We start from the raw sequence: 25,272 nt of genomic DNA on the forward strand, positions 1-25,272 counted from the left end.
AAACTAGCTGGAACATGTTTTTATGTCACACCTAGAGGAGGGCTCACCAGCAGTTTAGTGCCCCCACCTATCATCCTTGTATGAAAAAAAAAAATATGTAGGAAGTAAGCTTTTAAAATACATTTTCCTAATTATCCTAAATGCTGTACAGGTCTTTACAGCCCCCGGTTTAGTTTAACATAATGAATATGCAGTACAACAATTTTACACCACCCTTACTCCCCCTACCTGAGTGTAAGTGGCTAGGTTATATCTTTGCATCTTTGCATACATCACCTGTGGATCATTCCTGCTCAAGTGGACCACCTTCTGCCATCAGCCACACAGGACAGATAAAGCAATTTTAAGGATGGTGTGGGCATGCAAGAGAAGAGCATGTAACCCACATCAAATCAAATGCCCATTTTGAACACCAGCTTTTTCTCCATGTAATGTCCAGTTAATCAATTCAGTGGTATAAGTGGGTACACACCTTGGTACGCTACAATTGTAATGACCTCTGTGCAGTATTATGAAATGCATGTGGGTTGGTCCAGGCTATATCAATATCACAGGACCTGTCCTACACACACCATAGAGGTAATGGTACATTCCTTTAAAACAGCACTTTTAATTCCAGCTCACAGCACAAGGCCCTGTACATAGTGTTTAGCCATCATGTGCCCTCTATCACTTTCCTATGTTCAAGGCTAACAGCAGCTGTACAGTAATTAGTTCTAATTTTCAGCCACCTCTTCTTCTCTGACCCTTCTGCCACATATTCCCTGACCATTTGGACGAAGCTCATTTCCAGTGCAGTGAAGTGTACCACATCTTTCCCTTGATGGGATGCTCCCTGTTGAATTGTCTACCTTACATATGCTAGCTAAGAGTCACTTCATACTTACTTAGCAGTGCATACAATTCCATTTCAGTTTATTAAAGAATGAGGAAGAATGCATTAAAAAAACATCCATGATAAAATTGGGCACCTTTAAAGAAATACAGCCACAATGTGAAACACACAGTTACACAATCTGCGTAAAATGAAAGTAGACAAATCAAAGAAAAATAAAATTAAAAGGTCTACCAGAGAATCAGTAAATACCTGCAAATTTATTTTGAATTATCCCCCTCTTATTTATGAAATGTCTTTGAATTCTAGACAGAAAACTCTTGGAAGGCTCTTGAAAACAAAATTAAGGAAGACATACAATATGCAAGCCCAACCCTCCTGCTGAGAACCCTGAACTCAGAGAGTATTCACAATGCAATATGTGCTTAGCAATGCCCCGGAAGCAGCTTGTTACGGACATGTCCATTCAAGCTGGATTGAATCATCAGCCTAAATTTTGATGAAAGTAAATGTTTCGTCATCCCTGCTGCAATCTGTCTCATGGTGTGTCTCAATTAACAAAAATATGGATGAACAGAATAAACAGAAATGTTCCTTGCAGAAGTGAAATCTTCACGCAGGCGTTGCTGTTTGTTACTTCGTTGGATTATGAATACCCATTATGCATATCGTCTCGCTTGACCAGGGTCAAGGCGTGTCGACCCAGATCCTGAGGTGGGTCGTTGTTGACCTGGGTCAGCCCAGGTATGACCCAGGTACATGTTTTCACACTATGTGGGATTCTGACCCAGGTAGAGTGCTAGTGTGAAAGGGGCTTTTGAATGAAAGCATGTCCTAAATGGCAGTTTCTTTCATAGACAGTCAGGACAAGAAGCTAAGGAACTCCATGTTTTTAAATATCTGATGCATAGAAAATACTTTTTTTGTCAACAGCTTCACTATAGATATGTCTGGTTGATTGTTGTTGTTGTTTTGATGCACAGTGTGAGAAAAGCACAACTTTTAATATGATCTCAAAAACACTAATTAAACCGGCCAATTTACTCTCCATTCAGTACCACAAGCCTTTGTAAAAACAGCCTTCAGATCCCTTCTTGGCAGATAGTGCAAAACTTACAATAGAAATATATCACTATATCCATAACAATGGCATATGTTTTCATCGTCAACCATTTATATCAATCCTCTGCAAATACTATAGCCACAGAATGCGTACATGTAATGAACCAGTTTAGGCATTTCTTGTATTAAATGTTTTCTTATGCCAGTACCTCTGTGTCATTCCTTTAAGTTAATCACTAAAAGGTTAAGGGTGCTATACAATCCCTGCAAGTCAGCAACTGGGAGCAAATGCTCAACACAGAAGCCATTAACACTACTATAAACTGTATCATTTCAGTATTAAGTAACAAACATAAAATAATAAAATATACAAAATAAATCAAACTGCTTTTGTCAGTATACATTGTAGTTAACATGTTTAATGTGTCTGTTTTGCGTGCACCTTGATTATTTTACATGTGACCTATTGGGGTAAAACTTGTTAAAAGCCTCTTTAAGGGTGTATCCCATTATGCCCATATCTTTGGTGAAGTGTGTTTAATTTCAGCATTAGTCATCATTTGAACGGGTAATGTCTCTTTTTGGGGGCATACCTTCTTCCCACTCTCACAGTATCTGCTATGTGTCTTAAATTCCTGGAATATGGCAGGGCAACAACTTTGAAATGCTGTTACATCTTGAAGCGCCTACATGCCTGTGAAGCACCAAAAATATGTCTACCCTTTCAATTGTGATTATTATTTTTCTGTCAATCACTACTGATACCCCAGTATAGTTACAGAAATCAATCAACTTCAGCCCTACACTGTCTCTGCCAGCATACTGTACAATAGTGACACCTGTAGACTGACATTTCCTACATTACCCCTTTATTTATAATGATTTGTTAACAACCCAGATCTGCTGCATTGCATTTCCTGACTGGAGTAATTGTGTGTTGTAATTTTGTGTTGGTTGAAACCAGGTTCAGTAGTTGGTTGGTAATTATTTCATGGCGCTCTATGTTTAGCAGTCATTCATATTGGGAAATATGATTCCAAATCTCAATGTACAGGTACTTAGCTTTATGAATACATTTAAATACATTATACAAATATATGAAGGAAAAAAAATCTCATTGCTGTGTTTGAATCAGTACTATCGATAATGTGTGACTGTGCATTAGGACCCAGTTTAATTCTCAAATAACCTTGTGTTTTCAGCATTCATTGGGATGTAAAGGTGTATCAAACACATGAGCTGTTCACATAATTGAGACACATTCATCAGTTTTCCAAGTGGGGCAACCATGTGGATCTATTAAGAGATTAGAGCTTCCTACTCTTGGCCTGAAATACATCAAAGTTTATGGCACCACCATAGCTGTTCTTTATAATGTATTCAAACTGCATTTCTAACTCTTTTGAAATTCAAAATGCATTCCAAGGAAGTAAAATATACATTTAATTAATGTTTTACTATACAAATATATGTAGTTATTAAAATTTGGGCTAACGAAAAAACTATTCAACTTTCAGTGAATACACATTTTGCTAAATGAATACTTTGGGGCAAAATTCCATTTTAATTCTAAAAGTAATCCAGATATGACAAAAATAAAAAATACAATACTGCAAAATGAATACATTATTATGTCAAGTATCCAGCCTCTTCTGAGTATGCCCGCTTTAGTAAGGAATTATCAGATGTGTTGTCTGGAAATTTATTATAGTTTTACCTTACCTGGTTTCAGGAAACTTAAAAATAATTAAAGTAAACAAAATTATATATATATATATATATATATATATATATAGAGAGAGAGAGAGAGAGAGAGAGAGAGAGAGAGAGAGAGAGAGAGAGAGAGAGAGAGAGAGAGAGAGAGAGAGAGAAAGAAGCAGGCAGTATTTAATCCTCAAAAGGAAACTTTAAAAAGGATTTTGATTCAGCTGGGGTGGGGCAGCAGTTTTGGAACCCGCCAACAAGTTAAAGGTTACTATCTGGTAGAGTTCCACCAACAAGGGATGCAAAAACCAAGTTGTTTATCATGTGTTAGTCATTTAATGCAAACATCGCTAACAACAATCCTTTACATATCCAAAAAAAGAAACACCTTTTGCTCCCAGCAAAAAAGCAAAATAGTACCTCGCTCTTCTGTTAAATACAAAGTAGCACATGAATATTTAAACAACAAAAAAACCAACAATGGCACAAGGAGGTGACAAGAAGGAGGACAAGAATACAGAGAAACTGTAGCAGATGTGGATGAAGCTCAATGAAGCAGAAAAATACCTCTTTCAACATTTATAGAGGATTTCTAATGGCTTCAAAAGGGATGTATTTTAAATCCCACAAGCGAGGAAGACATTTTATATGTTTGGTAAATATCAATTTTTCACAGTTACCTTCTGGTCCTGAATGCTGGAAACTCACCAAAGGGATGGAGCAGAAACTGCAAACAGCTCAATGCAAGCAGAATGTAGGTAGCTTATTATGACATCAGAAGACAGACCTTATTCCAAGCACAGGTTAACCTCTCACATTAACAAACTGCCTCCCAAATGCAACACTATTCAAAATGTACCGTAACACTAACTCACAGCGGCCATAACAGAACGTGATGTATAGTAGAAGTAGAATACATTAGCATTAGAAATAATAATTATTTACCTTGGTCTGTCAATGGAAAAGGCAAACACACAGGATAAAGACAGCAGTCCTGCCCCCCACCCAAAAAAAAAAAAAAAAAAAAAAAAACTGTAGGCACAAAATACTGGGAATGAGGGTTTTCCATCTGTACCCATATATCTGAACAACATGGGAGTTCAGTCTTGAAGTATTATAGAGTGAACCTTTAGGAAAACATCTTCACAGAAGCAATAGTTAATAAAACGGAAACAAACATATTTTGTACTTAACAGGGCTTTTGTTCATTAAAATATTTTGCATGTGTTGAAGGTGGGACGATTATATATTAAATAAGAATTTTCGTAAGTGTCAGAGTAGAGTAAAAAAAGCAGGCAACAAATGCTCCACCCAAGTCATTGTACAGTTCATGCATTCATCCTTAGTAGGGTTATGTTATGTAATACAGCAATTTGCTTTAGCATTTTTTTAGACCATTATAAGAGCTAACTTTAAAAGCTATGCATTATTGGCTGTAAAAACATGGAACAGCAATACAAAATTATTTCATCAATCTACATGACACTAAAAAAGAAAACCCCCTTTGTCCTAGTGACACTGTAAATATTTTGATAACACTGTAGCAACCCATATAAAAGGGTCAACAAATTATACCTACAAACCCTTTATTACCCATTAATGTTGCATTAGTCAGGTATTGTTGCCCTTATGAATTTAATAGCCTGGTAATAAAAGATCTGACAGTTGATATCAGCGATATTGAGAGGAACAGTTTTGAAAGCATTTGCACTAACCTTCTGATACATGATTAGCAAATACGGCTAAGCAAAGACAAATGACATTTCCTCTCTAACACATTGTTAGAAAAGTGATGCATTATTATTCCTACGTGGCTAATCAATCATTCAAGTGGCACTTAGAACCTTTCCACAAATTCACTATCCTGCACTGCTGAAAAGCATTCCCAATTTTAATTTTACTATTATTGTATAGGAAATAAGTTATTGCATTTACGTGACATATCTTATAATATATGTTATTCCATTGTGTTTACTTTCTAAACTGAAATGCACATTTAAATGTTTTAGTTTTGTTATTACTAAGCAGGTGTTATTCAATTGTACTACAATACTACAATAAATGTATCACATCATCTTTTTTACAGTGTAACAGCATAGTAATTACAGGGCATTATTAGTGGTGTGTAATTACACTGGTATTGGTACATGTAGCAGGGTGTTTTTAAAGTTATATGGGACTGCCCAACTTAATGGCTTCACTCTAAAGCACAGTTTGTAAAATTTGACAGCAGTACATACGACCGGTAATGTAGGACTTGTTGCATGCCACTTCTGTTAAATGATCAAATGTGCTGCTTCCCAGTACTGCCTGGTCAACCTTTGATTTGTTGCTGAGCCAATAAGAAAGTACAATCAACCAAATGCTTGGAAAACACATGCCAAAGAACTTGGAGGTCAGTTATTCGCTTCAAGCTGCTTGTGTCACAGATAGTTTTGAATCCTTGGCCCACGCTCACAACTCAATGTACATTTGATTGGTATATTACTTGTGTGTGAGTTTCAGCACATCATTCATTTAACGGCATAATGAGAAGATGATATTATTTTCTCACTCTTGTGGATTTTATATTGCCTTCAATTTCATTCTAATGAAAGCATATACAAAAATGACTCGCTTTATCAGACAATAATGTTTATATTGTATTTTATTTTATGTGCAAGATGCATTCGGATATGAATGTGGGGGAAAAACAATATTTCACAAGTATCTAAAAAAAAGTTTTGGATTACATTTAAGGAAATTGAGCCGTATGAGACATTCAACAAACCAGACTTCAACGAAGTAAAAGAATGGTGACATGGTGATCCCTGTTAAGTCTTCCACAAAGCAACTTAATAAAGCATTCTCTTCGGTATTCCATGTTAATGCATATTTTGTACTTTAGATAAGGCTATGATATGAGTTGCCTTTGCAGATTTGTTCTAACTGCTGTTTAATGAACATACTCTACAATAATGTTCCCTTGATGACCTCTGAAGATAATCAGTGAGGGGACAAGGTTATTACTCTTAATGATGCACTGCAACCACTGAGCAAACATACAGTGATATTAATGCACACAATACAAACATGCATATCAATTTGTAGGATTTTGTCAGGTTTTGCACTGCACAGTGAAGTTCTAAATCCTACTTCTTAGGTGAACAGCTGTATTGGAGTAAGGTTGGCTGTGAGTAGATGGAAGCGCAGATGTCTTCAAGGGGAAAGAGCTACCTCAATGCCTTTGGGAGGTAAGAAACAGCCATGCAATTCAAGAGACATCCCCAGGAAGCCCATGGTAAGTTATGTCACTGCAGACAGATGTTCACAAATATATCGTTTTTTAGTGTGCGTTTTTTTTTTTTTTTAAATAATATGTAACCCCTAAACCTGAACTATGTATAGACTTTTTGCATACTATACAAGCATTAATACAACCAGTGCTGAGAGCATCAAATAAAGGTTTCACATTCGATTCTGCTGAGGGATTTTATTAATTTTGTATTTTTTTCCAGAATCCTGAATTCATTCAAATTCAGTGGCAGAATTACATGGTGAATCACACTGTGTAAAGATATGAAAAGCTGGAACTGAGGAAAGTAATTCACCTAATTCAATTGTTTAATTTAGATAATACAAAGTCGACACCCACCGCATGTATCTTCCACAGCAACCTATACTATATGTTTCAGTTAAATAAAAAGAATTACAATTAATTTGGCTATATCACATCAATAACAGGACTTGCTGTATATTATATAATGCAGCAACCAGACATGGCTCTTCTACGGTATTCTATGAAGGTTAGCCTTTCTGCTATAACTCAATAACCAAAAAGATGACACCAATTAACAGCACCTGTTCTAAAACCATTGCTTGCCGATAAAATGCTTCTCAGGTCTGCTTGAGCCCTGCTCTCAAAAATTGAATTCTTTCAGTGGACTACAGACCAATGATTATTTCAGACAAACAGAGTTAAATCAATAAATCACTTTAAAATGTTGCAGTATAAGGGTGATAATGACATTGCTGTGGCTTTTTGTCTGTAATAACGAACCTCCGGTCTCTGGCTTTATTGACTTGGGACTTTCATAATTGCCTTGGAACACGCCAAAGAAACGCCATTATCCCTTAAATATATTACAGTATATACTGCAGGGTTGTAATACTGCAATAAACTGCAGTGTACTGCTGAGTTAATGACACAGCAGGCTTGGTCTCATAAAGGGAAACTGTAACTGTAACAAGCAACAAACAACTGAGACACACTTTTGTAAAGTTAACAGTTTTATATTTACCTTGAGAAATCTGTCCAAAACACTGCATTATAAAGCTACTACAACACACAAATAACTTTTAAAATACATAACCTTGACCTTCATTATGCGTCAGAACATGATGAGTTTAATGCTGATTAATTATGTACAGTACACTTTGTAACAGCTAAACGCCATTTTTTAACAATTAAGAAAAACTGCCTTTTTTATTCAACACATTTCTCTCCTTTGTATCGAAATGAAAAAAAGGCAAACTTGTGACAGGGGATTAAAGGAAGGTAAGGGGTCCTTGGATTCAAAATATACAGCAAGTGTTGATGCAATCAGTTCCACTGCATACAGTACATGGGATGCTAGAGCAGTGAAATAAATGTAATAAGCTGAGCTTTTCCAGACTCTCCAAGCGCTCAATTCAATTACTTGTAATTAGGAAAAAGACATCAGGAAACATATTGTGTTATGATTGGTCTTAAGTTGATAAACCTTGTTAGAATTGCATGTGTGTTTGTTTGTTTATTAAACTTAATGCAATACACATTAAATTAAACTCGAGCTTGCATTCTAGCAGAATATCAGTCATAATTAATACTTCCTAAATAATCGTTTGTTAGCTAAATTGTGTTGACAGTTGAGACCATAAAATATGTAAAGCAAGTCTTGGACATAATCCAGTTCTAATAGTTAACATGCTGTATCTTGCTGTTTTTTGGCTACTGATGAAAATAAAATCTGCTACATTATATTTTTCAAATAAAAGTGCCATTTTGAATTAAATATTTCTCTTAATGTATTGAAATGTCTTCAGTGTTTAGAAATTTATTCTTTTTTTCTTAGCAATTATTTAAAAAAAAAAAAAAAAACAGATACCCCCTTCCAAATTAAAAAGAATAAACCAGTGTTTATCATATACAAACAAAAAGAAAACCAGAGACTGTGTTCAGTGCACTTCCCGTCTGTGCTGTTATTTGATTTGGGCAGTTTACAGGATGTCTCAAAGTTCCAAAAGTCCCAATTATAATAGAAATTGAATGTAACATTTCCAACTACACATTCATAAATGTCATCATATCCTAACCACCCTTCACCATTGCAGATAGGGGTAGATATGGCATGATAACACTCCACTCCTGAAAGTGTCAGCTTTGCGTTGTTCACAGTGCATACAGTCTGACACTCCCTGTATTCACGGGAAAGTGAAACATACAGATGAGCTTTAAAATAACCCTGCCGATGGCTATAATATTAGAAGAATTCCTGGGAGCTGAAAGCGTTTAAATCATTCACACAAAATGCAAATACAATGTTCTGCAGTACATTACACCTCATTAACCCCACACCTTTAGGAAGTTGTTGTACAGATAGACTGATGAAGTTGTTTCAATTGCATAAAAACCCTGGTGGCTTTGCATAATTAAAAAAAAAAAAAATGTTTAGCATTTGTTTAATTTAGAACAGGGATTCTTTATTTCAAGCTGGCCTATTTAGTCCACTTAATTATTTAACATCCTATCTGCGGTTGTCTCTATCAGCTTTTAACTGCAGCACCCTCCTTTATTGTTTAGTTTTACTAGTTCAAGTCTTATTAAGTCAAAACTCTTATTGTGGAGTAATATTTCCTTTCCCAAGGTCATTTCAAACTTGTTCACCATGTTCACATCTTTAAATGTAAAATTAATCCAAATTGTATAATTGTATATATACTTTTTGAAATGCCGCAGCTCTCTTACCAATCCACAAGACTAGATATAAAGAGGTGATTTTTATACATTTCATTAGTTATTCGAAGGTGGTGTTTCTGTGAAGTTACTTTGTGCTGATAGCTCGAGGGATAGCTCAGGGTCCATGTTTAAATGTATTTTCAGAGATAACACTGAACATTTTAATTGAACAGGGTTCGATAGTTTAAGCAGGCTATACTTGTTTGTTATCCAAAAGCAAGTGCTAATATTATAGAGTTCAGTAGTTGCTGTTTTTTTTCCCCACTCCTTGTCATTTAATATGTAAAAGAAACTGGCCACCGTTGACTACAGAGAAATTAAATATGGATAAAGCTTAAACTTCCTTCCTCATTTTAATTGCATCTACACAGACTTCTTTGTTTGCTAAACAATTTAGTTTAATAATTCACACAAGGGTAAAGATCTTTATTACAGGAGTTGGCAGGCACCAATTACAAACTCAGAACAGTGACAGCATTCAGGTATTTACACAAGAATCACAAATTTTCTTGTATTGAACTTGACTTAATACTGGATAGAATTAGGTGCTTTTGTAACACACTGTGGCAAAGTGCCCGCCCCTGTGTGTATTTTGTGCTGTGTGTTAATGTTGGTGTGTAGTCATTGGTACAGGGATATAAACGGGTCTGTGTAACACAAGTGTTTAAAATGTATATTTGTATTTAAGAACAAGGATTGCGTAGCACTTCAGAGTAAAATGTAATAATATGTGAGCACGGGGAAATGCAGTTTATTAATTCACGTGCAGTTGTACCGAGACTCCAATTGAATGATTGATTAGCAATCGAGTCTCGGTACAGCAGCATAAAAGCTGCATGTTTTCACCCACTCGGGGTTGGGTGTTCGGTGAGTGGAGAACGGGATTGGAGACAGAGGTAATAAATAATAAAATAATAACGTAAAGTTAAAATATCTGCTCATCGTGTTTTGTGTAGTGTTAGTCCATTTTGTTTGTCTCTTTTGTTTTGGCGAATGTGCCGTGTCCTGTGTTTTTGTGTTTGTTACAACCGTTTATTTTGTGGCTGTCTGTTCACTTATTAAATGCTGAGCGAAACCATTCGCTCAGCTCCACCAAACTCCACCTCTCTCTTTTATTTCCTGTTTCTGGTCTGACGTCACCCACTGCAGCCGTCTTTGTGACACACACACCCTAACCTTTTTGCATGCACATTATTGGCTATAATTAGATTTTTGGTTTTAGGGTAGATTGAGAGTGTTGTCTGTAACTAAAACTAATGTTTACCCTATAAACATCAACAGAACATCAGGTTAGAAAATCAGGTCATAATGATCCTATACTTTACTATAAAGTTGAGTGAGAGTTCAAGACAACCAGTGAGCTACAGAGAAAAACAAATCGAAATATCAAAACAACAGAACTCAGAACCGGAGCACGTCCCTTCTGGTCTTTTTCATACTGGACATTACACAAATCCACCTTGTTCGTCAGAGATATCCTTAAAGGTATAACTATGCTGGAGACTTTATTAAACATGCAGAAATATTCATGAGGGCAGAAACAGTAATACATGGCGATTAAGAACATAATGTGATAATACGCAGACAAGTATTTCTTAAGGGCTGTTTGTGTGAACGTGCTTTGAATGTGTGTGTGTATATATATATATATATATATATATATATATATATATATATATATATATATATATATATATATATATATATAGTGTGTCTGTGTCAGTGTGTGTCTGTGTGAGTTGTTCAAACTATTGTATTTGTTTGTCTGATACTGTATTGCAACTCAGGGAATATCTTTTCTGCATTTGTTTGAGCAAAAGCATGGAATGGTCTTGACTGCTCATCTACGTTTTATTAACTGCATGTCTCTTGCTTTAGAACAAAGCTGATTTGACATTCCAGGAACAAGATGGAAGGCTGCTGCTGTAGTGATGGCAGTGGAGGAGGTTGAACTATCAAGGGTTGTGGGGGGATTTACAAACCTTCAATGCCATTCTATGTTGACTGAACTGCTTAATAGGGTAAACCTTCACAACAGAGACTTTTTAATGCTCCCCACTAAAATGTGGCACCTGTTTACAGCCCAATGTTTTGAAATTGATAAAGGAACGCAAGTGGCTGATCATGTACAATGCTTGTATAAATGTTGCTGAGGCTGGGGGAGTGGTTCAGTTTTCTGTTGATAGTCAGTACACTCGTGCCCAGTTCACAAGGCCTGGGTCAAGCTCTAGGGAGAACTTGAACATGTTTCATTTTATAGCTCTGCAGCTGGTGGATGACAGCTTTCTTTCTGGCTGCTACACAAGTGCCTCCTGCATGATGTTAAACAGAATGCCTGCCTATTTTATGGATGTTAAAGGTTTGGAGAACTGTGAAGGATTATTAACAAGTCATCTGCTGCTGTGGAACAGGCATTTCAAACAGAACCGAAGTAGGCCAGAAAGCTAAATGGCTTCTGCTGTGCCTGTTTTTAAATTAAAATATGGCAGTTTGGCTTTTTTCTTGATTTTTTTGTGACGTGCCTTTTGCTGTAAAAGATACTATGTAAATCAAATGTCCTTTTTGTACCCCAGTATATTGATATATTGCTTCCAATGCCATTTTGATCGCTAGTCTTAAACCAATCATCCTGTGAGTGTTCAGGCCATTGACACATATAATGACCATAAAAATACATGATTATGACTATTATGTTTCACTTGCAATTTTTTGAAACCTTACTCAATGTAGACTACAGCACCCCAAATAAAAAGAGAATAAAACACAGGTTCTCTCTTAAAATTTGATAGTGTGAGGTTTTTTTTTTTCATTAACAGTCACCACGTGCATGTGGTCAGCAATTCTGCACTGGTGTGTACATATTCCACGCAGAGTAGTTAAGCTGAAGGCAAAAACAAGGTCTCTGAGGCTTTTATGCACTATAAGTAAAATGATCTTAAGACAGCCTTTAATAAAACACCCTGTGGTTTTCCTGCCCTCCATATAGAGTGCTGTACTTATTCAATTATTGAATTTCCTATTCTTTTGCCCACATTGTCAGTGTTTACACAGACAGAGCCAGTGGCTAAGAATTCTGTCTTAGTAGATCGAAGCAGGGAGGTTTTGGTGACTCAGTCTGATGGCTGTGGGATATGACTACTCTAGTCCTCTATTAAGTTTGATTCCATCTCAGGTAACTCAGGGTTCTTTCTTGTGGTACATTGATGTGAAATGAGTATGGGATCAGTATCCTCCTGTGACCTAAAGGGTAATGTTTAAGCACATTGGGCTTGACAGTGTGCTCTGTGTGTGTGTGTGTGTGTGTGTGTGTGGAATAGTTTGTCTCTGTTCTGTAGATACAAAATTACAGTCACAAGGAGTCACAAGGAAAAAGACAGAGGAACGTGAAAGTGCTTTTGAGATGGACCTTTGCTTCTGACAGGTTATAGTAGCTGCTGGTCACTGCAGTGATGCCATGCCCTTCCAGCTGGAAATTTAAAAAGGACTGACGGGGGGGTGGGGGTGGGGGGTGGAGCAGATGTTGAAACAAGACATGCTGTGGATTACACACTGACCGCGAAGATCAATACGGGTCGTCATGCCAGAGCACTGGACACCTGACCCTTAGGAAAGATTTATGATGCAGCATGGTGTGGAGAGGCGGAACAGATCAAATCCGAAACACTGATTAGCCACAGCAACTGTGGATGTGGGGGAGAGATGCAATATCAACAGCTGATGGGAAGTTCTCTTTATTTTTTTTTTTTCCCCCAACCACCTCCAGAAGGCTCAAGCCGTAAATTAACTGTAAATTAACTGTAAATTAACTTCTCTCTGGATGTGACAAACTCACTGACACATTGTAATGCTTGTATACATAATTAGCACAGCTGGTAAGAAACAGAGAAACATTTTTAACACCCAAAGAAGGCAGAATACAAAATGTAGCATAATTATATTATACTTATGATGATTTATCAGTGTGCGAGTTGGTAACTGGATTGTGTTTTTATTTGATGTTGATGCTTATCTGGAGGGTGAGAGTGTGTGTGTGGGGGCAATCTCTTTATAGTTACTGTATTTCTTATGTGTCAAGCTCCACTGATATGAATATGCCACTGTGTGAAATTCATCGCTACACTGTACAGTTACACACACTACTTGTTTTGGTCTTAATATTTATAGAAATTCATACAGTGGTTCACCTTTTGCCCTTCACAGAGATAAAATCAGGATTGTGTTTATTGCACCCTACACACACTACAGTACCAATGCAGTGCTTATTTGTGATCAGCTCAATATGAAGACCAGCTCCCACTGTCTACCAGTCCTTTTCAGTTGGGAAATAATCTGAAGATCTCCTTCCGTTTGAACAACTTCTCAACATAAACAGTTCTAGCCTTTGCCAGTTGTATTGGATTCTTGATAGAAGGAAAAGTGTCATTTTACAGGGGAAATCAGTCTTGGTTAAGATTACTTATATGTGTAACAGAGCTTTCCATTTGGACAATCTATTTATAAAAACAGATTTACTAGTGACCCTTTGGTGGTTTTATTAGAAAGGTTATTCAATATGAGTAACAGTCACTTTCAGAGAAAAGTGTTCCTTTACAGGGGTAACAGTAGTCTTGGTTACGATCACTCAAAATTGTTTGTTTGTTTTTTTTTTTTGCAGGTTTTTTCACCATTGTCAAGGTCCATAGAAACATCTTTGTTTGCATGGCAAGACCTGTTTTTATTCTTGATATTGTAGTTTTTGGTGTAAATTAAATGGTCTGAACCCTATGTTGGCAGCATCAATCTCTGTAACACTGCTCTTTTCTGATGTCCTTTGCCTAATAAAAAAATGTTTGTGTAATCTTATATAACAGATTCTTATTTGACAGGTGTCTGTTAACACCTTAATTGTTTATAAGGTGATTACTATGTCATGCAAAAACATTTATATAACTGATCACCACTGTCAGATCCAATTAGCATCACTGACGGATGGAAGCAGCTGCTTTGCACTGGATGTTACAGAATAAAGCAAGACTAACAGCAATTAGAAAGAAAAATAGTAAAAAACATGACAGTGTGAAAATACTTACAAAATTAAAGGCTGGTTGCCTTTCACGTTAATTGCGAAACAAATGATGTGCCTTTCATTTTGTGACATGCCAGATCTCTATATGTATACACTGTAGTCCAAGAAGTGAAACATATGAAACTAACTAACTAACCAAACATCTGAAGGCCCATTGTGTTGTGGTTTACATGCATTTACATTGTTAATGTTGCATTAATTTTCACAAGAAGGCGAAGAGCTTTACAGTGCCATAATTAGAAATTCACATCTCAGAATGTGTCTTGCACTAATTGTTTTAATTAAGCACGGCACCCTGATATTTGTATTGTTTCCAGTAAAATATGGAAACGTATGTTTGTGTTGCTGCAAGTGTTGAAAGACTTTGTAAGTAGAGCCTGAAAGGAATGATTTTAATCGGGGTATATCATAAACACATTTTACAAAAGAAGTTGTCTCGAGGCATGTTAATCCCTTCAGTCATTAATATTTCACACAATTTCGTGCCAGCACAGGGTCATGATGAAGAATCCTGGCACAATGCATAGGTGTATTATCATCTTGAGCCATTGCTATCAGTGTACGACAGCATTCGTTCAGAGTTATCCAGGGACCTGGGCCACACCAGTGTAATGTTGGGGTAGACAGCTCCTACATGGCCAGCCACTGAGTATATCTATGTAAATAGATATTACAAAATATTTTCTTCCTTTTAATTAAAACCACCTGGATTATCTGCCACAGCAAAATGGGCCCTTTGTGTATCATCTAAAGAAAAACGTAGTGAGTCTCATCCCCATTTCATAATGTATACTTTGGCAGATCTCTATTTATAGATTGTTCCTTTTATGGTATGGTACAAGCTGACTGATGGATCGAATTACACACCAGCTTTTAGGACTCTGGTGATAATAAATAGAGCTGTTAAGCGGTGTGCCTTTTATAACTGCAAAAAACTTTCATTCATCACCTGGCTGATAAGGGGGCCTGTGCAGGTTCGATAATGCTGGTAAAATTCTACCCATCAGTCAACTCTATAGAAATATCATATTCTAAGCAGTTCATTTTTGGTGCTGTTGCAGCCTGACACTGCAACATACATCATTATACTATTTATAACAGACAATCTATTGTTTCAGAAAATGAAAGGGCTAGATAACACATGCTTATCTTAATATCTCTATAAATGTAGTATGCAGGTTTATCCAAATCCATTAATTATTCACACAATGCAAAAGAACAGACAGCTTGCACTTGTTTTTCTAAAATGTGTATTTCAATATAGTTACACAATAATTACAGCGCAATAATAATGACAGAGCATTAGCATGAAGGCATTGCATTATTTCTATAGTCAACAAGTATACAATCACTTGTTTTCAAGTTGCCGTGTGATTTTATTTTATTTTTTAATTCTGAGAACACGCTCAGTTGTTTAGTAACTAAATATTCACAAATAAAAATAAAGACTTTTTGTTTTTTGTTTCAGGCTTATATATATATATATATATATATATATATATATATATATATATATATATATATATATATATATATATATAACAAAGTGGTTATTTAGATAATTTAACAATGTTCTTTGAAAGAACAGTGCTCATACCTTTCTCTCAAAGTGTAACCAATACAAATACAATTAAAAGATGTTACAAATAAGTGTTTTTAAAACAATATAATGTATGACAGTGAAATGTAGGCAGGGCTGTGTACAGCCTTTCAAACTATTAATGCATGTTACATTTAAAATGGTAACTGCACAGTATTATCTGAAACCCACTGCACAAAGGCTACTGCTTTACTGCACTGTTCGTTCTGACCTTGAGTGGGTACAAATCAGCTTGTATCTTACGTAGAACCTTATACCATACCTTTTTATAATATCTAGTTAAAGAATGATTTATTGTATAGCTCATTTCAATGTGATGTCATTTCCATTTAATATTACAAACACAATTAATTAAAAATAATATTTATGTAACAAATATTACATAACAAATGAACACACTTGTTTCAAAGGGTGTATAGCCTACAGCACTGGGAGAATTTATATAATTGTATCTGTAGTAAATCACTTATTATATAATAACATGATTTTATTTTTTTAAATGCATTTTAAAGAATACAGTAATGTAGTAATTAACCCAAATGGACTAAGGACTAAAAAATAAATAATGACTTATCGTTATTTAAAGCTGCTTTCTCCCTCATTAGAACAATCTTTCTAAGACAATCAGACTTTGTGGTGTTTTTTTATTTTTTTAATCTGATTGACATTTTTTTTTTTAAAAGAGTATTTTTTTATTGACAGTCAAATCCAAATATATTTCTGCAAATGCATCAAGGACGGTACTAAAATCTGAGCATAAGAGTAGGTTTGCTTTCAAGCAAGTGCATTTATGTATCTATACCTGTTATCTATACTCTTGTTAATGTTGTTTTTTCCAGTTCAGTAGCACATTATATGTTTGAACAAAAGGTAAAACATCAGCTTTATTTATTTTTTTAAAACAAAACTGAAAAACGCTCCATGGCCTATGTCATTGTGATGAAAGGTTTTCTCTGCCCAGCTTCCCACATGGAATACGTTCTGACCATATCTATAATAAGTAGAATATACACAAGTGCATAATTATCAAACAACTTTGCAATAGAAGTATCTAATTGCTCAAGAGTTTCTACAAGAGATATTGTGAACAGCTACAATCCTTCGGGGCTACTGATAGAGGGAGGCGGAGATTGAAACAATCAAAAGGTATTTAAACTGTCAATGACAAACATTTAAGGAGTGGTCGTGCTTGTTCATGCAGTGACTTAAAGATCAATTTTGCAAGAGTCTGAAATATCAGCGTTTTCTTAACAAATGCATTATTTGTGTTGTTGAGATTCAGACTCTTATACTTTCCTTTTTCAGTGTTGCAGGTTAATGTTTACACTCTGCTGTGCTTCAGAGCTTAGACAGGATTCAGAGTCACCAATGTTTGATGAATGGAACAGAAAATGATACAAAGTCAATCTACAGTTACTGCCAAAAGTTTTGCATCACTCTATAGAATTAACACATTTTGCTTTATAAAGTCGAATGAAACCTGCTGAATAATGTTACGCTAACATACTGAATCACATACGGCTTTACCATAGCGGAAAACTGACAGCAATCAAGAAAATGTGACATTTTGAAATCTATTATGGCTTCTGGTAGACTCTAGTGATATAATTTTGTAGCTTCTTTGATTACATGATGTTAATTAAAAGAAGTGTGTAATTTATAAACCACTACGGGCCATGTGGTTCTCATGATACATGCCACGCGACCCGAAGTGGTTTATACCGCTTATAAACCCAGCTAGCTGTCATTTGTGGGAAGAAAAATTATATAAAATAATTAAAACACGTTTAAATTAAGACAGAACCAGAAACTTTTATTGTGTACACATCCGCAGTGTAATATAGTCCCAAATTTTATTTCATTTAGTTAATTGTTCGCTTATTAAAAATAAATTGCACATGTTTGTTTATTGTTAATTTCTGCATTGAAAGTGCCATCTCACTAGAAACTAGAGGGCTGAGCACAAGCTGTAATGATGGGAGGAGTTTCAAATGACACTAAAGAAACAAGGCAAGCAGCTGCAACGGAGACTGAAGCCGGGTCTTGAAGTGAGTCTGTGAACTCGTTATATGCGAGGCACACATATTCTAGTAGGTTTACATCCTTTTGGATCTCAAAATATGTTTTTGTTATTGGTCGGACACCCTCGCGTCCAAGTACCTCAGTTTCTGCAGATGTTTAAAATCCAGGCCAGTAATTCGAGGGGTGATGTCTGGCCTTGTCATTATCTGCATTTCTAAGAGTTTTCTTGACTGACATGAATACGTTACTGCTGGTTTTAAACTCTCTGTCAGCAGAGATGTTAAAACGTCTACTGTTAAAATATGTATTTAGTGCAACTCAGCATTATAAAACCGTAGCCTGAACACTGGTCCTCAGTTTAACTTCTTGCACTGGCATAAAATTCCATTATGTTGTTGTGATTTTTTAAATTTGTTTCCATAAAATGAATGTCGATCTTTGTTTTTTTCTTTAGGTACATTAATCAGCCCTTGCTGTAGTTTTTTTTTTTTCTTCTATTTCATTTAGCTGTTCCTCATCTACTGTTATGTGTCTATTTTAGTTTGTACTTATTTTGTTTTTCAGATGGACTGCTGTCTTCACTCAGAAAGTTGGTGTTGACCAGTTATGTGGATTTTCATCCTCTAATATATTAAAGGAAATAGATGAAATGCCACTCATTTTTGGCAGTGGTTTTGTAACTAATAACAACTAAAATGGCAATTTGTCATGGAATTTAGAAAGTAGTGGTGAGTAGTGATTTATTCAGTGTGAAGAGGCTCATTATTATGCAAGCCATGGTATACTCTATATATACGCAGGGACATGTGATGCAGTTTAACCAATTAGAGGTAGTTATTTTTTTCCAAGCCGTGATTATATATATATATATATATATATATATATATATATATATATATATATATATATATATATATATATATATATATATAAGGTGATGCAAACCTTTTGGCCACAGCTGTAAACAACAACACAAATACATTAACTAACAGATATTTATGACCCTACTAAGCTGCTCTATAAAATGCATTCATTTTGCCTAATTCAATACAACTGAGGAACATTAATAATTTTCAGTAAGTGTGAAGATTATCTTTTTGTGATTTCCAGTCACAGCTTCGTCAATGTAAAAAAACAGCTTCAGTATTACACATTAATAATCCAGCCAGATGTCACTTACACACCTGGTCATTCATTGTTGCACTTTTGAATGCGTTTGTTTTACAACCCCATCACTTCAGTACTTGTTATCCAAGTAAACACTTGTATGTATTTGTATATAGGTAACGGCCTGAGTGTTTTGGTTAGTTAGTTACTGGAAACATGACTGCGGCTCTCTGTGAATGTAGTTTCCTAATTACTCTCTTACAAGCTCTTGGCATGCTTCCATAGGCAGGAATAGTTAATCTTATACAGACAAGACCTTCTACCACATGGACCTCTTATAGGGAGGCCAAAAGAAACAGAAGCACATCATCATGCAAAACTGTGTTTTCATGTGTAATTGAAATGTGTGCGTGATAAAGGTGCGGATTCATTAGATAGTGCTGCATGTGTGCGCTGTACGTGTTGTAAAATGCCTGTTCATGCATGCACAACTGCTGTGGTAGTTCATTTAGACTTGGAACGAAGTGCCTGGCTGTGGATTTGCCCCACTGTGCACATCCAAAGGAGTCTGAACTGCTTGGGGCTGTTAAAAAACTAAACACAAGTAAATACTTTGAATTTAGTAGAGACTGTGCAGGTTCCTGAACCTATAATTAAGACCCTAAAGCTGACATAATTCAATTCAACTGTGTGAAATGTAAATTCTAAAGCACTTATTTTATGTGTGCAGTATCTTTATACATTTTACATGTTGCAAGAATAGGTCAGTGATGATAAACCTTTGTATGTGATATTGTCCAATGCTACTCATTACTATTCATTATTAAGTTTTTTATGACGCATTCCTCATTCTCAAACTGACCTTTCATTTCCACCATGGCTTTCATCCATTCCTTCTCAGTAAACAGGCACATAGTCATTTTACTATGACCAGTAGTAAGACCACAAGACACAGCACCAGACATACCCGTACATTAGAGTATTAGTCAATGTAGCAAACGGCTGTGTAGTCGTTGTCTTGTATGTCAGGCTAATGTGTGTCAAACCTTCCCTATTTATGTTGAAAACCAGCTTTCAATAAAATTGTTCAGTTTAACAATTCAAACTCAAATAATAAACTTTTTTTTTTTTTAAGATAGCATGATGTTATTCAGAATACAATGTGTGCCTCTAAATTACAGGGAGTACAGGGGGGGCTAGGTTGCCCTAGTCTTGACACCATGCTAAAATTCAAAGATAACTTGGAAAGAACTGAAAAAGGGTACCAGCAATCTGCTTGACCTTCTAGATCCTATAGATGATCAGGCATAAAGACACTACCAAGTAAGCCAGGAATAGACAGATGCGCCACTCCTAATGCATTCAATTAAAAAAAGAAAATAAACACAGTCCATAAGGCTAAGGATATGTGTCCAGCGGTATGACCGTAGACATTGCATTCCACTTTCCTGATTCTCCTTTAGCTTTCTGCAGGTCCTCTTTCAAGCCCATAACTATTTAGTTCACTTGTTCTGTTTTATGATGGTGATGACGTTGATGTCTGTTCAAAGCTCTTCACATCCCAGCACTGTCTCTTTGGCACTTTGTCGAGGGGAGGTTGGGAAAGTCATACAGCGGAGGGGGTTCCATTGTGACGTGAACGTGACCTTTCCAAGACTGGTCGTCGGTTATCTGTGGAGAGAAACAAGTTCATTCATATTAATTTACTGTGGCATTGAGAGATGTTTTCACTGGGGGGGGGGGGGGGGGGGACCATTACAAATGAAGTGAGAATATGTAAATAAGTAAGGAGTAAGATTGCAGGCATCGGGTGTCATAGTAACTTCACACCACTGGTGCTTCTGGGCCAAGCTCAAGAGCCCTGCCATCTCCTACAAATTGCTTTCCAGATCAGACAGGGAAGGTGATAAGAGCACGGCTGGAATGCACAGACAGTCCCCTCGGATTGGAAAAAAGAAAGCAGAAAAGCTCATGCAAGCACGGACAACGGATTGGGTCTCAAGGATAGATGGCAAGAAGTGCACTTTAGTTACCTCTGGGTGGAAGTTCAAATTTAGAAGTACAGTATTGTGAGAATAGATTAAAGCAAGGCAGGTGCAAAATAGTCTTATACATGTTTGTGTGAGCAAGCTGAGGATGGCTGGTGGTAATGGCATGAACTGAATTAACCCCTGCTGTGCCAATGTTTTTTTTTTACTTTCTTTGAACCAGCCTGTAAATGTCAAACTATGACCTTCCTCAGGTGGCATTAAAGCTGGCAGGTTTTACACCCTTCAAAGGTGTAGAATTCGCTCCTCTTCACTGGAACTGGTGACCCTTGGTGTCTTATAAGGTGATGTGTAGCCTGCTGACATCCACCTCGTATTTCCAGGGGGTGCCTGGTTGTTTAGCAGTGCAGTATCACATATACGCTAACCATTAACAAATAATGACACAAATGTTATCATATTAGTAAGCTACTATTAACAGCGAAGAAACAAAAATGAAACCTTACCTTTTTCAGATACTGAAAGTCAATTTCACAATAGCAAGGTAATAGATGTATTTTTTTTTTAACATGTTCTCATGGTGATAGGTATGTGTGTGTGTGTGTGTGTGTGTGTGTGTGTATATATATATATTATATATATATATATATATATATATATATAATATATTGTGAGCCAGCTCACAAGTTTACCACCAGGAGTCATTCATGGCAGGTTTGGTGTGAGCCCACAGAGGTTGCCAGAAATGATCAGATGGACCTGTGGGCAGCATACATGCTTGCCATGATGTCAAGGAGTTAACGGACCGACAGGCTGCAGGTGTGGTTAGGTAGGCAATTAGGGTTTGACTATTGTTAGACTATCATTGGCCTTAATTGGCCCACACCTGTAGCCTGTAACGGCCAAATGCCTGGCTGGTAAAAGGGAGCATGTGCCGCTAGTCTGTTGGGTTGTTTGTTTTGTTTGCCTGCCTGAGAACTTCTGAGGATTATCTACAATAAGATTGGAACGGGATAACGTGGTGGTCCTTTGCATCTGCAATTCCCTGTTCTCTGCAGGGGCTATGAGGAACGGCCTGTCCGCTGCTGAGATTCGCAAAGGGACTGGACTGCGGAATAAGGGTAGGAGAAGGGTTCCTAAAGAAGAAACCTAAAACCCAGGTGGAATTACCTATTCACCAACTGGACGGGGTTATTGGTCCGGTTGGTTTACATCAGCAATTTTGCTTTGGTGATTTGTTTTTTTTTTGTTTGAAACCTTGTTTGAACTGTTTATTTTCTTTTGGACATTGCAATATAAGAGCCAGCTGTATAGAATACTGGAATAAAGACTTGCTTTGTTTTGGAAACTACTGCCTGTTTTCTTCGTGTGCACCTACCCGCCCACAATATATATATATATACACACACACACACACCTGTGTGTGTGTGTGTGTGTTCAACTAAATTAAGAATTTTCACACACAATACTGTTTCTTCGTTCTGTCCATAATCTAATCTAACAAACTGGTTCTGTCAGTTTAGGAGGAACACATCAGTCTTAACGTTTAAAGAACAGCTGTGTGAGAATGCATTTCACCGAATAGGAAAAGTCAATAGAATGACCACAGAAATAGCAGTGTCTGTGGTGATCACACGCTTTGCAGCTGCCAGTCAGGCTGCTGTCTATTTCATCCGAGCTTTCCCTCGGCTTCTGTCATTACTGTTTCACAATGCACTGCTAAAACAACGGCAAAAGAAGACCGGGAAAATAGCCACAGTGGGGAAAACGGCAATTAATTAAATGCTATCAACTGACAACTGTTTTTCAAGTGTTTACTATTGTTTGTGTCAAACATAATGCTGTTTAAATTGTGGGTAATGTGAGCCCTACTGGGATAAAATGAATGTCTTTGGGACAACCATGACTATCATATGTAGCTATGTACCTTTTAACACTACCACCTTTTATTTTGTTGAAAAAATAAGTTGACTTAGCAATGGTTAATCTTGGATTACTTGAATGGCATATCATACAATATTGAACAAAAGTGGAAGTATGCAAGAATTACACCTAGCCAAATTAGTTTTAATATGTTCTATGAAATTCCCCAAACTTCACCCTAGCCCTTACTGGGATTCCACTGGAATCTGATGTAATAGTGTAGATGTAGATGTAATGTAGTTGGTGGCTGCTCAGTAAATAAATAAATATAAAAAAACACTGCAGGTATTAAAGACGTGTAAAATGTGGAAATAAATAAGAATGAGAGCAAATTGGAATCACGACGAGAGAGAATCCATCAGTGGAAAGATGTGGCAAACAGCATGTAGCTGATAGGTAGCAGTTTGCAATCAATCCTCAATGTTCTGTGATTTGTGCACATGTAGGTGTCTTTCTAGTGCACAGGAATCATCTGCATCCCACTGAACTGAAAAGGAAAGAGAGTGTGGGCAGGCAGCATTGCTTACAGGCTCCAATCTCAGAAACTACTGCAGTAGACATGCCTGTAGAGGCTACTGTACATTAAGAAGCTGATCTCTGTAATCCACTCCAGCCAGTCTTTATCAAGAGCCATGAGGGAATGGTTCAGACCGATAATTAAGAGCTTGTATGCAGTGAAGTGCACCCAATTGAGGCCTTGTTTAGGGAAGAAATTAGCCCTAGACAAATCAAAAAACGCAGACAATAAAATACAAAATATCATTCATTCTTGGGCATACAAGAATGAAATGCGCTTTTTTTGTGAGGTGTAGGTCTATGTAATAAAGAATTACCTATTTACTTGGCGTTTCTCCTAAAGACCTTTTTTCTAAAGAGAGCTATTGACAACAGCTTCCTCAAGTTAAAATGCTTTAACATAATGGTTAAAAGAACCTCTGTCTAGCATGGATATGAGTACAGTATGTATAAGTTTGCTTGATTATTTTTTATAATATGTAAGGCTTGTGCTTTAATGTTTTTCTGTTGGACAAGTTTAGAAGAAGTAAACAGACCAGAAAAACCTGCTGAGGGCTGGTGACAAGTGGAGTATATTAAGAGCTGACGTTCTGCACTGGAAGGAAGCGACAAGCTTTTTCAATACAAATGAAGTCTGCAGTTACAATCAGGCCCCAAACAAAAACACTCTAGTAGCCAATCTATCAGGACCCCACTGTTTCAGCGCCCAAAGGCTCAACACTGATCCTGCAAGACTGATTACAGCCGTTCAGCAGCAAGCACACAAGGCATTTTCAAATGTCTGACCAGAGATGAGTGAGTCTAGTCAGAACAGGGTTTCTGCCTGACCTCTCACTGCATTGGCTTAGCATTACTATGTTTGGTTAGCACGCTATGCATTCTTTTAAGTCAAAATGCCCTGTTCCTTAAGATCACATCTAGCACCCAGCCAGGCTTTGAAACCTTTGAACCCTAAGCCTTGTGATTTCATAAGAGAGATAATATTTTGATATCAGCATGACACTCCATACTTAGCCACTGGATGACTCATCAATGACACCTAACATATACTTATAACACAGACAAAATTAAAGTGTCAAACATACTTCCTGAGCTCTCACTATCTGGAAGCATCAATCAGTGTGGTCCAGTGGTTAAAGTCTGGGGCTTGTAACCAGAAGGTCACTGGTTCAAATCCCAAACCCCACCTCTGCCACTGACTGATTCACTGTGTAACCCTGAGCAAGTCACTTAACCTCCTTGTGTGCCATCCTGCGGATGAGATCTTAAATCAATGTCCTATTGTAAGTGTAACTGCTTCTAAAAGCCTAGAAATGACCTCTATAGGTTTCCAGTTTTTATTTGTGTCCCATCCACCCGTAACTCAAAGGACAAAAATTACAACTGCACACCCAGAGCGGTCCTTTTCAAACTCACTTCAGATATTCAACTTTTTAAAGCAGGTAGATTTGAATAAGCATGGTAAATAGTGTT

The 25,272-nt window shown here is 36.7% G+C and overlaps 1 protein-coding gene across 1 annotated transcript in view; it reads right to left on the reverse strand.

Moving 5' to 3' along the window:
• Positions 1–19,554: 19,554 nt before the first annotated feature.
• diaph2 (diaphanous-related formin 2) overlaps positions 19,555–25,272 on the reverse strand; it is a 448,520-nt gene continuing 442,802 nt past the window's right edge. Inside the window, exon 31 of the mRNA XM_041253971.1 lies at positions 19,555–21,043. Within this exon, the coding sequence (XP_041109905.1) occupies positions 20,979–21,043 (65 nt within the window). The 3' untranslated portion in view covers positions 19,555–20,978. The remainder of the gene's footprint in view (positions 21,044–25,272) is intronic.

The sequence above is a fragment of the Polyodon spathula genome, chromosome 7, assembly GCF_017654505.1.
Source record: "Polyodon spathula isolate WHYD16114869_AA chromosome 7, ASM1765450v1, whole genome shotgun sequence".
NCBI classification, from domain to species: Eukaryota; Metazoa; Chordata; class Actinopteri; order Acipenseriformes; family Polyodontidae; genus Polyodon; species Polyodon spathula.